Source organism: Gopherus flavomarginatus, chromosome 9 (assembly GCF_025201925.1).
Source record: "Gopherus flavomarginatus isolate rGopFla2 chromosome 9, rGopFla2.mat.asm, whole genome shotgun sequence".
NCBI lineage: Eukaryota > Metazoa > Chordata > Testudines > Testudinidae > Gopherus > Gopherus flavomarginatus.
Window position 1 is genome coordinate 61,423,515 of NC_066625.1, and position 13,921 is coordinate 61,437,435.

Here is a 13,921-nt window from a genome sequence, read left to right on the forward strand (position 1 = left end):
CAGCTAAGCGGGGGCGGAGCAGCGCCTTGCGCGTAGCGGGCTCGCAGCCCAGCCTTCCTCCTCCGGCAGCTGCCCGGCCCCGGCCCCGCTAGACCAAGCAGCGCCGCCCGCCCATGGGCCCCATCCTGGAGCTGGGCGGCCGATTGCCTCACCCCGCACTCAGCGCCTCGCTTCACAGCAGCGTTACGTCCAGCTCTCCCCACGGCCCGAGGTGGTTCGTTCGGAACTCCCTACGCATGCGCCTAATTTGCAACGCCCGGGGCTGTTCCCCCTCCCACGGGGTCGTATGACCCGCCGCTCTCCGGCCTCTCTTTCTGGTTTCTCCCATCCGGTTCCGGGTCAGGGCGGTGGTGGGGCGGGAGGCGTTGGGGTCTCTCCGCTGCCCTGGCCGCCTGGGAGGATTCATTTCCCGTTAGGTACGTCTCGCTGCCGGAGCGGGGGGAGCCAGGGGGTGGGAGACCCCGCTGTGGCTGAGGAGGGGCTGGCTGGGGGTGTGGGCCGTGGAGCGGGGGAGGCCAGTTGCTGGCTCTTTGTGGAGGGAGGGGACGAGGACGGAAAGGGGGAGGTGCCCCTGGAGGGGCGTGACTGAGTCGGGGGGGCGCTGGAGCCGCTGGAGATCTCATTGCTCGAGGGTGGCTGCGTTCTTTGGTTCTCCCCCAGCAGGGGGGAAGGGGCGCGGGGAGAGCAGGGGCAGGGCTGGGGTGTGTTGCTTTGTCTCTGGCGGGCAGCTCAGTAGCCTGTGGCCACGGTTCAGTTGGGCTGCCCAGGCTCTTTGTTGGGTCCCTTCTCGGTTAGCGTTTTGAAGGTGGGCATTGGCCTTCGATGTGCTTTTACAATAACGTGAACGTTAAACTACTGTATGATGGTGCAGTAATGATGTGTCTAACAAACTCTCAAAAGCAAAGCTGTTATCTGCACTAGAACATTAGTTAGGTTTAGCCAGTGGTGTTTTGCTTTACAGATTCAGAAGTCATGCTATCCTGCTCAGTCTTACTCTGTTCTTGTGAGTAGGTTTGATTGAAACGTGCAAAAATCATAGTCTGAAATGATGTGGAGTGTGTTCTTAAAATTGCTGTCAATTCAAGGGATAGCAGCAGGCAGAACAGAAGGATATCACAAAGTCTGGAGTCAGTGGTCAGTATTTTACTATCATATGAACAGACAACTCCCTATTCCCAAAATGTAGTTGTTGAGAGTAGGAACAGCTTCTAGTGGTTACCCTGCAGAAAAGAGAAAATTTGTTAATCTTGAGCTTCCTTTTTTGTCAAATCTCTCTCTCTCTCTCTCTCAGATATATCTATCTATCTATTCTCTGGGTTGATTGCAAGTTTAAAATAGGTAAATGTTGGCTGCCTTAATTTTTGTAGTAACTCCGGTTCTGAATATTTAGGTGGATACACCACATTAAATTACAGGAAATATACTGAACCCACCTCGCTATTTGGCACCCTGAATACTAAATTCACTTGCATTTTTTCAAACTTCAACTGAATGCTTACGTTCCTGCTTTCTATGCAGAGCAGCAATAGAAGTTGCTCAAAACCTGAAAGTTATAAACGTCAATGGCCTTGTATTAATGTAGATTTCCCAATTTTTTTCAGAGACTAGTCTCATGGACTACTCATGATTTAATGGATTATCTCTCCCATTGTAGATCAGATTACTGTATCCTAGCTAGAACAATTGCATACATCAAATGAAATATGAGAAAAGAAATTAGTGTTAACTTCTAGTGTATTTTAATGCTGGAAATGAGGAGGAGCCAGCACCATGTATCAATCAAGTCTACCTGGATCACAGGTGGGGAATTGCTGGCTGAACTCTAAATCTTCCTTTAAATGATCATTGTTTGTGTTCAGTCAGGCTATAGATGCAGGGTGACTGCATAACTGAAACAGTCACTTAAGATGTTTTTCAATTATGCCCAAGTTTCTTCAGTGGAAACTGCCAGGGTAGGTGAGTACATATAACTTGCAATGCTCTCCTCTGTTTTCCAAGTAAAAGTTCTTTGCACTAATGATCTGATAAACACTAATGATCATTATGTTGACCTAAAGTAATTACTATTAATCTTCTAACAGTATTTTCAGCATAAAATTTATAAACAACTCCATCTCTTTCAGCATATCTGTGCTTAATCTGGTGCCAAGTCTGTTAATTGCACAGCTGTGTTCCTGTTAGCCACCTTGAATGATTGGTTTATTAAGCAATAAGACATGCTAGGGTGTATGCTTCAAGATGATTATAACACCTTGGGTTATATTATGAGGCACAAAGCCAAAGTGGCTTTAACCAACTTAAAGCAATAACTGCTGTACTGTGCATTACCTAGAGTTCAGTATTGCTATTATGAAATGGAATTTCCTTATCAATGAAAGCTATTTTTAGAGTTGCAGGATGCTTATGAAGCAAGGCATTTTTATTACTTTCTGAGGGGCAGAAAGGACTTGAAATGTAACCATCTTTATGAAGTAGTACTTACCTGTTTCATTATATTTTTTTTTTTTTAACCTCATGTCACAAACTTACAAGCAATTCAAACAGGGTTTTGCTCAGGTGCAGTAAAACATATGATGATATTTTAATCTGAGTAACTCTTTAGCCACTTGGTTGAATTTGGAAATGCTGTTTTTCTAGTCACAGTTCATATGAAAGTGTTAACACTGAAAATGGTATCATTGTCATTACAAAATGTTTCTATATCTGTTTTTTTTGCCTTTTTTTTTAAAAGCAACTTGAACTGAAATTTCATGCTTAACTGGTAAGATAACTAACTTAATGTTCTCACTTAAATGCTGTGGAAAAATGTTAAGCAATGTTTTCTAGATAGCATTAATTATCAAAAGAGATTGGAAGTAAAAGTTAACAATTTCTCTAAACTAAGAATAGAACTTTTTATTTGATCATTGGTCCAGGACCAGGATTTAGAAAACCTTACTACACCTGAAGCTACTACTGTTAATCCAGCACACATTCTGTCTTGCTGTGAAGTCACTCTAAAATCACTGGTAGTGTTAGAATGGAATGGATTTACTGTCTCTGAAAGATGGAGTTCAGTCTAACTTGGTGCATAATAATCCTTCAGCATCAAGTTGTTGACAAGATAGTGACTAAGTTCATTAGTGTTTGCTAGGGCTAGAAATGAATGCTCTCTATGTGGAAAGATAAGACTGTCTAGTTTCTGTTTATACAATATTTAGTTCTAGCCATATTGGTTCAAAAGATGTATTTTAAAGCTATCACTACTTCCAAGTAATCCTGTATTGATCCAGTACTGAATGTATAAAGTCCTCTTCCTTGTACCACACACCTAATTTTGTACAAATATCTGCTGTTTGCTTGTGAATCTCATCACTTCTGATCATCTTTGGTTTTAACTATAGAACCAATTGTGGTATAGATTCCAAAGAGAGGAAGGACACAATCTCTGTATCAAGGCTTTTGTCTTTTAGTACTTGGGTTGGTGTCCAATCTTCAGTTCTATTGATTTGAGCTACTTAACCACAAATCAGGTTAAGCAAGGGCAGTAGGAAGGCAAACTTTAGTATATTGGTTTGCTAGTGTATGCACCCTGGCCTAAAGGACCTGCTTCAAACAATGAGATGGTAAGTGATAGGATGTGAAGACTCAATCTATAGTTGATTTGCTGATACTCCAAACAATGGAACAAACTGATAGATTTTTACAGTGTCAGTGGCCAAGCGTTTTTGTCCATGGATTCCGAAAATGGACTTTCTAATAACACATTGTATATTTAATTTTGAAACATTAATGCTTCTAGCACCTCTATCAAAGAGTAAGAAATTGGATTTTAATGATACTTTCCTGTGCAGAAATCTGGTTTTGACATCCAAATTTGTGTGCTTTGAGACACCTGTAATATGGAAATCACTGAAAAGCCAAACTTTGGCTCTTGTAAGGGAGCAGAACTGCATACTAGTCATGTGATGTGAATTTCATCTTTTGGAAGTTAGCTACAATAATGAAGGACAGACATCTATATAGCAAACTTAGAGATCAAGCTTAAATTAAATATACAGGTAAAGTGATGGAGAGCGATTGAAAGAGATTAAAGCTCACTGTTCCAAGAAGCTCTCTTGCTGGGGGAGGAGTGGGTGAGAACCAGAGAAAAATTGTTGATGTTCTTTTCCGCCCCCCTCCCCCACCAGTCTTTCCTTAGAACTTCGACTGACTGAGAGTGAACTGCATTATCAGGCCATACTAAACATAGCTAAGTTTAATTTAGTTTGTTCTTCTGTTACTGAAATAAAAATGTAGGTTGAGATGCTTTGTTAAGGAAGTACGTTAGGAGATAAAATAACATAGTGGGTCCAATACTGTTAGAGGAGCAGGTTGGGGATCGTGTACTGAGGATTTTTGTTCAGGACCTCTGCAAGCAGAAATTGTAGTAGTGGTCTCTCTTATTCTGCTTTGTAAGCATTTGTGAGCAAAGCGTCAAATTATTCCATAGCTAATTCGCAAGACAGCAATATTTTGACTTCCTTCAAACTGATGCTGCTTATGGCTCCTGTTATATTAGTTTCATGTTCTTGTAGCTTTTGGATGATAGTGCTTTCATGCATGAAGCTTCACTTAGACTGATGAAGTGGGTATTCACCCACGAAAGCTCATGCTCCAAAACGTCTGTTAGTCTATAAGGTGCCACAGGACTCTTTGCTGCTTTTACAGATCCAGACTAACACGGCTACCCCTCTGATATTAGACTGTTTTGTCTATCTTGACTATTTAATCTGAATGAATGTTTAAAGAGATGCTGACATTTAGTGGACCCAAAATTTGGTCTTCCTTTTAATCAGCATATATTTTGCAGACAATCTCTTATGCAGGGCTTGAAATTCTTCTCGTAAATTACTTACAATTGTGTTATACAGTCCTTAAAAATACCTTCTTCTTAAATATAATATAATATAATGCTGATAAGAATCCAGTTGCAATCATCTCTCTCCTCCTGCCTAGTTAATAGATCTGGAAAGATGTTTTTTTTGTTTTTTTTTTTTGGTAGAATAACTTTTAAACTTTACTGCATCTTGAACAAATACTCAAACCCTATTCAGGTTACATACTTAAGTAATATCTTTTAAGTTTATCCACATGTCAGATAAAATGTACATACACAGGGATTGCTTGGCCACTGAAATGCAGCAACCTCTGAGATTAAGAACAGTTGTCAGCTGATACACAGCATAGTCCAAACATGTAGTGAGAGGAAAACTTGCTCAAGGTATTTGGGATTTTAAATGTCAGTGCATTGTAGACAATCTCTTAAGAGCACCATCTGAAAGTGCCACATTATGAACTGCATGGACATGAGTTTCTCATTTCCTAATCTCCTGTGTTCCTTTTAATTTCTAATTATCTTTTATTTTCACATTAAAGCAGTATCTTTCCAGTTTTCTCTCATTACCTTCTAGATTGTTCTTAGTAACTTTTACTCCACACAAAATATTCCCTGCTGGTTGTTACTTTTACACAGCTTTCCCTTTGTATATAGTCTTCTGTTCTGCAGTCTATATTGAGAAATACTTTGGCTGAGTTAGGTTCTCCAAAAGGGAAATACTCTACAGGAAAGGCCATGTTCAAAATTTACCTGCCCTTATTGATAGGAATGTGTAGTTCCAATCATATAACTTTCTTTCAAACATTTAACATCTATCTATTAGAAACATTGATCACTTAATTAACAAGAAGATGCTGATTTGTTAGTGTCCAGTTTCAACATGTAACAGACTAAACCTCATAAAGAAAATCATTTGACTCAAGCACCAGGAGCTATTCTAAATGAAGTACTTGACTTTTTAGAACTGTAGTCAGAAGTTTGTCATGACATGGAGAGGGAATACTCTGGAGTATACATTTAAGAAACTAGTGTCTCAGATGTAACTGAACTTGGTGGTAAAGTTGTAGCCAACACAGCTGAATTTCCAGATGAAAGTGAACTGCTATCTTCTAAAGAGTTTGCTCATTGGCTAAATGAATCATATAAATATCAGTAATCCTTTGGTCTCACTCTGCAGTTTTGTCTACTTGACGTTGCTGTGCTACATAAAATCAGTAGCCCTTAAAAATAATTGTAGCAAATGTAGAAATTAGTTTTGTCATGGGAATTGCTTGTGATTCAAACAGTATCAATTGTTTGCCATTCAAGAATGGAGAAGACTGTACATTTTGTTAGTAATTAGATGGTTCTTGTTATCAGTGTAGGAGGGCCATCACTTCTTGTGTGCCTTTTAATAAGAATTAACAAAACAGTTTTCTGGTGGTTTAGCCCTTTATATTAGTCTGGCTGCCTTTTAGCTGCATGATCAGATTTAAAGTTTATTTGCCATTGTGGTTGTATGTAACTCAAAGTCCAGTCCATCTCTGAAGAGACTTTGAAAATGGCACCTTCCTAATCAATAAATTTGACTCTTGTGCATTTCATGCTTTCTTCAGTGATAAGTTCTTAGTGCTGCATACCCTATAAAATCAACATATCTATGAGATTCTGAGCTAGGTTCTTTTTGTGTGCATCACCAGGATTAAGTTTAAGTCTCAGATATTTGGGACTCCTTCTTACTGGTGCTATGTGAGCCTGAAAGAACAACACAACTTGATTTGAATGTCCCAGAGTGAGCTGGCTTTTAAAAAAAAAAAATTTTTTTTATCTGAAAAAATGTTCTGATTTTGAGACAATTGTGGAATTCCAATAAACCTTTAAGGCACTCTTCAAAATAGAACTAGACCATAAGACTGCTTAATTTTGTCTGAGACGGAAGAGAATAACTTCATTACCATTTCCAGAATTACTGAAAGATTTCTACTGTTTGATCGTTTGTGGCAATAGTGGATTGGTGTAATCCAGTTTATTAAGAGCTATTAATATCTTACAATAATACTTGACATCTTTTTTCAAAACCTAACTGGTGCACAGTTTCCTCAGAAGCATTAACCAATTATCAGCAGGACAATTAGGAGACAGTTAGCAAGCAAAATTTATTTTATATAATAATCTTTACAGTTACTAGTATTAATCATTCTCCGTTCATATTCTCATTCTCAGGTGAGTCACTTCAGTGCTGTCTGCCATAAAAGTATTTGGCTGGACACTGTGGGTTGACAAACTTGTGACACTTAGCAAAGTGTCTCCCTACAAGGTTCAGCCTGCTAGAGCATCTCTCAGGGTTTTTAACCAAACATGTTGGCACTTGTTAGTAAATTAACTATGTAATATCCAACATCTGGGTCAGATCTAAGGACTAGATGCTATACAGATATGTGGCAAAGCAGTAGATGATTGCAAGTGGCAAAGTTATAGGAGATGTTGATCTGACCCTTTCAGACTTTTAGTTCTTTGCAGAGCTTTTTCTAAAGCACCTCTTGTGCAGGTCCTTTATCTTTGTATTGAAAGTATTTTATCTCTGTGGCCTAAATTGTGGAATGACTTTTGTCCAAAGCGGGCACCTGATCTGGATTGATACTACAAAAATGCTAGGAGCTTATGGAAGCTTCAGTGAGCAGATATTAATTAAAAAATATACAAGTGATATTTTTCCACATTGAAGCAATGTTTGCATTCCTGATGTGGCTTACAAAACAAGATCAGTTAACATGCAAAAGGAGAGGTAGTTATAAAGATGCAAGAAAATACTCTAAATCAGATATGTTAAATTATTCCTAACTCCTGGCTGTAATCTACAGTTCATCAACATAATCATATAATATTTATAAATTTTTATTATGTTGTGTATTAGATATAAAGGTTAAAGGCTTCAGCAATCAGTGTCATATGTCACCTTTTGACAAAGTCACAGACATCAAAAGTGAGTACAGATCCTAGAAATAAAGATAATTATTTAGTTCCTTTCTTTTCTCTCCAGCATTTGAGGCACTGATAAGCTTAATGTGCTTTAGTATTGATGTCTCCTTTTCTTGTTAACTATCAAGAATGAAATCCCTTGAAAGTTTACTTCCTAACAAATAAAATGTAGTAGTTTTCTTCAGGTAAGACTGAATCCTCTACTGTTTTGATTCACTTAGGAACTCTCCCTTTATGAAATCAGAATGACAAGAAATCCTTAGATAAAAGGTTCTTGTATAGCTGATCTATCTTAACTAGCTTTGACATTAAATTATACAACAATCAGCTTACTAATCTCTGGGAAGAAGTATACAACATTAAAAATGTTGCCCTTGGTTTTCTAAATATGACTTATGATTTATTTACCATCAGTTGTAGAATCTAAAAAAACAGTAGCAAAATAATTAAGAGGATCTAATGGGAGTGCATAAAAAGCTTAGAAATATTACCAAGAGGACTGAAATTGGTACATGAATTCACTGGGCCAAAACTTTTAGTTCAGTTTGATTTATATTATCAGGAATGTCCAAAACACATGAGAATCTTTGTATGGCTTTGCAAAATTACCAAGCTTTCAATGTAACATTTTCCCTCAATTCTCATTTTAGCAATTATCCCTAAAACTGTCAGCTCATCACTAAACTCTGAGGTGTATCAGCTTAATATTTGCATTAGTAATTTTTGATGAAATAGCATGTAAACTTGAAGCGTGTGAAGTAAATGCTGTTTTCAGAGATGGAATTGTGGTAAAGATTCTAGAGAAGTCTTAATCATCAGTAGTTAGATTTTTGGTTGATTCTACCACCTCTAACAGAGATAAATGAAAGGCAGTAAGGGGAGAGGAAGGAACAAGAAAAGCAATATTAAAACTTTCAGTGGGCTATGCTGAGCAATTCCAAGAAATCACTAGCATTACAGGGATCACGTATTCAATATCAGTTTTCATTTTGCTGAATTAAATCAATAGAATTTCAAAAAGGGGGTGGGGAAAGAGCAAGGGAAATGAAATAAAATTAAGGAAGTCGTGCCTCCAGATTTCCCACGTGGTGCCAGTGTCAGGCATCTTCCCGAGGAGCATTTGATGTGACCAATTGCAAGTATTCTATTCTTTCATATCTCTTTTAATTCCTTCATTCTGCAGTTCTGTAGGCTAAACTCTGCTCTCCCATTTGTGAGGCAGGTCCATGTAGGTGTGATTTGAGAGTTAGATTGTGGCTGTGAGAGCAGAATTTTACTATTATTGAAGACTAGGCTAACTTCCAAAATCCAGCAGCTAGGATCTTATTTAGAACACCAGAAACTGAGACACAGCCCAACAATGTTTCAGAAAGCTAATTTCTTGCTGTATTTTACAACTTGAAACTAAAACAGACAGGCCAAAAAAATACTTATGTTCTTCAGATATACTGTGCGCCTTTCAGGAATGGGAGATACCATCATGGGCAGGGACATTGACGAGAACTGGTTTTATCTATCAAAAACATAATTGTCCCCTGATCAAATGTTGTCCTCCTTTTCATATCATTCGTCTCTGGCTTTCCTTCATTTAACAAATCAGGCTTGATGCTCTCATCTTTTCTTTAGTTCTCTGCATAATGTTGCCCCAGTTTGTGTATCTGCTGATGTCTCTTTTCCCCTTGTTCCCCTTACACTCTTGCTATTCATGCTAGTCTCATTTTTTCCTTCATTTCTTATAATGTGGCTCACAATGTTAGGAATGGTGTGCTAAGATCTCTGTTTTCAGCCAACTAATTCCTGAAAACTGAAGGCCCACAAACACTAACTCGTGACACCATCTCATCTCAATTTAAAAAAATAATAATAAACCTCCATTTGATGTATTTAGGTACTTATACTATTCCATTCTTCTCTGAGTATCTCCCAGAACGTCAGATCTTCACAACATCCCTGTGAGATAGACAAGTATATCTCTATTTTAAAAATGGGACACTGAGGTAGAGTAGGTTCTTGCCCAACATCATACATGAAGTTTGTGGCAAAACTGAACGCAGAGCTCATGAACTGTAGTCCAGTGTTTTAACCATAAGGCTGTTCTCTCTCCTAGTGCCTTTCTGTCTGATCATTTACTATCTTACTCTTCTAGGACAGACTGTGCTTTATTTGTCATTTGAGTGTCTAGTGCACTATCAGTACTTGAAATGCTGTTTTTGCAGGGGGTGAGTGGGAATTGAGAGAACATGGCAGTGTTATTAAACATTTTAAAATGTCTTGTCCCCAGCTCTTCTCATCTAACACCCTATATCCAAGAGGTTCTGACTCACCAGGAGTTCATATTAGCTATTGAGGCAAGGCTGAGGATGGAAGGTGTTGAATTTAAGGAAGAGTGGCAAGATGAAGATTTTCCAAGGTGAGGGAGAGTTTTTTTTATTTGTAAAACTTTTCCAATAATCTGTTAAACTGAAATCACTCCTCTTCAGAAACAAAGACTATCCACTGCAGTCTACTTAGCACTTCAACCTGGCCTGCTAGGCATTCATCCTGCCTCTACAGCATATTTGTGGTTGTATGCTGCTTGGGCAGTATGGCCACTTGCCCTTATGCCTGATGTTAATATGATTTCATGAATGAATCACTAGCAACATGTTCTTTTAAAACTAATTCTACTAATATAGTACAGCTTAAAGTGTCTCAACTTAATGGATGAACTTGCCTTTTAATGAGTAGCGAAGGGCTCTTATTGTTAGCAACATGTAAGCAAGGAGAAATGTTAGTCTGTGAACTTCCCACATTCATGCAATGAGAACTGTACCTTAAAGCTTTAAGGTAACTTTGCATAATTCTGAAGTGCTACATATTCCTACTAATGCTTTCAAAGACTAAAAAGTATCGTGCTCAAATGCATTGGGTGGCAATTAAGTTGCAAATCAATTCTGGGCTGTCTACACTTTCAAGCTTTTTGAAAATTCATTAAAACACTTCCAAAACACCACAGAAAATTCTATAAACTGTACAAGTAGGGAAAAAGACTTAGATATCTATCGGGTCAAATTTTGAACCTGATCCTTGATATGGTGGTACATCTTCAAATTGCAACTTTCAGGCGTGTTTCAGAATAGGGCAGTACATTTTCCTGAAATGTGCACTGTGGATAGTTTAAGCTGTTAAGAAGGAAAAATGTATATACTGTTTGTTTGTTACAAATTAAAACTTCATCCAACCTTGTTCTTTTTCTTTTTATTGCTTCATAGCAGACTTGGCCCAAGACTTGAAGAAACCTTGTGCTTCACTTTAGCCTCCAATTTTGTGTGGCATGTTGGTTTTAATAGTTGTAATTAAACTATTCAGTTAAAATATTCTTTTATATAATCTTTCTGCCTTTTTGCTTCATCTTAGTGTATAGGCATCTCTTTAAGATTGCTTAGATGGAAACTAGGACATTGTGCATTTTTAGCAGGACATAGGGTTTCTAAAGCACTATCTAACTAAATGATTTGCCTCTAAGGCCCTTTTTGTGCTTCATAATAAAATACAAGTTAAGAACTTTTCTGGTCTTGCTTAACTTCTTAAAATATCACATTTTATAATAACATAGAACAGTCCAGGGTTTGCAGTAATAACAGGCAGTAACTACTGGTTTGGTGTGTTTTTGTTTTTTTTAGCATGGGTAGGTTAGGCTCACTTGAAAACTGCAAATCACTGTTCAGCCATGGTAATGCTCTGCTTGGCTGATAGCTTGGTTTAGACCACAAACATGTTTAATCTGATTCCAAACCCACAATGTTATTTTTTATAAAGTGTGTATATGTGTTGGTCTAAAGATGAATATGGGATTTTTCACTAAATAATTTGCAAGTGTTTCCTGCAACAAGTGTCTTTCTTTTTCTGGACCAGGCCCCTACCAGAGGATGATAATGTTGAAGCAGATATGCTAGCTGTAACTGGCCACCAAGGCCAGCATGGTAAGAACCTCTTAACATAGTAGAAAGTCTTGGGTAAGCAGTGTTCAAATCAGTATATCCGTGTTTGAATACCACCAAAGTTTGTAGTACAGACAAACTGCGTTTGCCGTAATACAGATTGGACCTGGAAGGTGTTGTCTTCACTTCCGCTGTAAACTCAAAGCTTAATACCCATTGAAAATGAACTATTCCATTAGATTTTCCTGATGGCCAGTCTTAAATTCATAGAAGCCAAATAAAGATGAACCATTCTGTCAATTTTAAGAGCTTATCGGGTTCTATTGCACAATTTAGATGTTTCTTAGTCTCATTTTAATATTGACTTCACTGGATGCTAAATTTTAAAGGTGATGTCAAAGGAGGGAGGAAATACAGCTACTTTGGTTTATGTAGTTTTTCTCAACATTCCTGCTTTTACCTTGGGGTTTCCTTGACTATGACAGTCTGCTTTAATTTTGGCATTTCCAGTGCTGGATCAGTCGCTTTATTTCATTCCCTGCTTTCAACTGATGTCAGTTATGCAGGTATATGCCTTGACCTTTTAAAGCATGTTAAGCATACACCTGCCTAACATCTAGCCTTCCATTTTACTGTAGTTTGTCAGCCATTACTCATTATATCATGTTCATATGATGACTTTTCAAAGGCGATAACTTATTTAACTCTTAACTATAATAACGATTTTATTTAATCTGTAAAAGAAGAGACTAGCAGGAGCTAGTTAACACAATAGGTTACATTAAATTAGTCTTTCACATGCACCCAACTTCAGTACTGTTGTATACTTAGGTTGTGTCTTGTGTACTGTTCACTATATACATTCTTATAAGTATCCTGGACTCCCTCGCCAGTTAAGTATGTTGAATACTGTTTATTTTTCTGTCTGTGCTGTGCAAAATAGACTAGGTGAGGCAATATCTTTATTGGAGCAACTCCTGTTGGTAGAAAGTACAAGTTTTCGAGCTACACGCAGCAATTCGAGTGTGCTTCCTTCCCCAGACCTAAAGAAGAGCTCTGTGAAACTCGAAAATGTGTACCTTCTACCAACAGGAGTTGCTCCGAGAAAAGATATTACCTCACCTACCTTGTCTCTCTCATATCCTGGGACCAACACAGCTACAGCAGCACTGCATAAAATGAAAGACTATCATATGTGTACACCAGTGGGCACAGATAAGGGACCATCAACAACCTTAACTAGAAAATTCTGGAGACTCAAGCACTGATTCTTGCAACCTTAAAATTCTATTGATGTATTTTGGGGGAGGTGTTTGGAATATTGTTTGTGAGGTGATGAATGTTAATGAGACTTTTTTTTGTTCTAAGCACTGGATTGTTTTTTTTCTGATTTGTTATAAACATTTCTACATACTTTGCATTCTACAAATTAAGTAACCTATCTTTTCTTTTACTCCAAACCCATTAGAAGTGAATGGAAACAAAGTTAGGAAGAAACTAATGGCTCCAGATATTAGCTTAACACTGGATCACAGCGAGGAATCGGTATTGTCTGATGATTTAAATGAGAGTGGGGAGGTCGATTTGGATGATTTAGATACTCCATCTGAGAACAGTAATGAGTTTGAATGGGAAGGTAAGGGTTCATTGCTTCTGTCTGGTATTTAAGTAGATGTGTTCTGATGGTTATGCTCAGGTACACAGTATTTCATGTGGGTGAGAGAGAGAAGATATAAAGAATTAAATGTGCATGATGAGAGCTAGCAGGTTCCAAGAATCAGAAGTTTAGAGATGGAAAGTAAACTATTAAGAATCATTAGACACCTAGAGGAAAACTCTATCATGAAGAGTAGGCAGCATGGATTTATAAAGACTGTTGGCCAGAATAGCAAACAAGGGACAGTTTATTTAGTGTGATTGGATGAAATTAAAACCAATACTTTTTTAGGCTGAATATCATAAGAAGCTATGTGAAAGTCATATTAAGTTACAGAATTGTCACTGATGGAGACTTTGTATTTCCAAAACTGGACTGAACAGAATGCTAGAAAATTAACTGTAGGGCACACTTCTGAATTGCTTAGGAGATGGACCATATAATTTTAATAGGTGTCATTTTTCAAAGGAGAGAAATTAGTTTTATGGGATAGTAATTACTACTATACTTTCTTTCTTTGACTGTTCG

General features: G+C 37.9%; 1 protein-coding gene across 11 annotated transcripts in view; it reads left to right on the top strand.

The window, feature by feature from the left end:
- The first annotated feature begins 318 nt into the window (after window positions 1-318).
- BNIP2 (BCL2 interacting protein 2) overlaps window positions 319-13,921 on the top strand; it is a 32,384-nt gene continuing 18,781 nt past the window's right edge. For 5 of the 11 annotated variants that reach the window (XR_007776209.1, XM_050967052.1, XM_050967048.1 and 2 more), the window contains exons 1-5: window positions 329-416; window positions 2,732-2,761; window positions 10,098-10,226; window positions 11,711-11,778; window positions 13,205-13,372. Coding sequence is in view for 10 of the 11 variants with exons in the window: in XM_050967052.1 (XP_050823009.1) it covers window positions 2,751-2,761; window positions 10,098-10,226; window positions 11,711-11,778; window positions 13,205-13,372 (376 nt within the window). In the remaining variant the exon portion in view is untranslated. Of the gene's footprint in view, window positions 417-1,859; window positions 1,957-2,731; window positions 2,762-7,751; window positions 7,821-10,097; window positions 10,227-11,710; window positions 11,779-13,204; window positions 13,373-13,921 lie in introns of all 11 variants that reach the window. The other 6 variants (XM_050967056.1, XM_050967049.1, XM_050967050.1 and 3 more) reach the window with 6 other exon arrangements.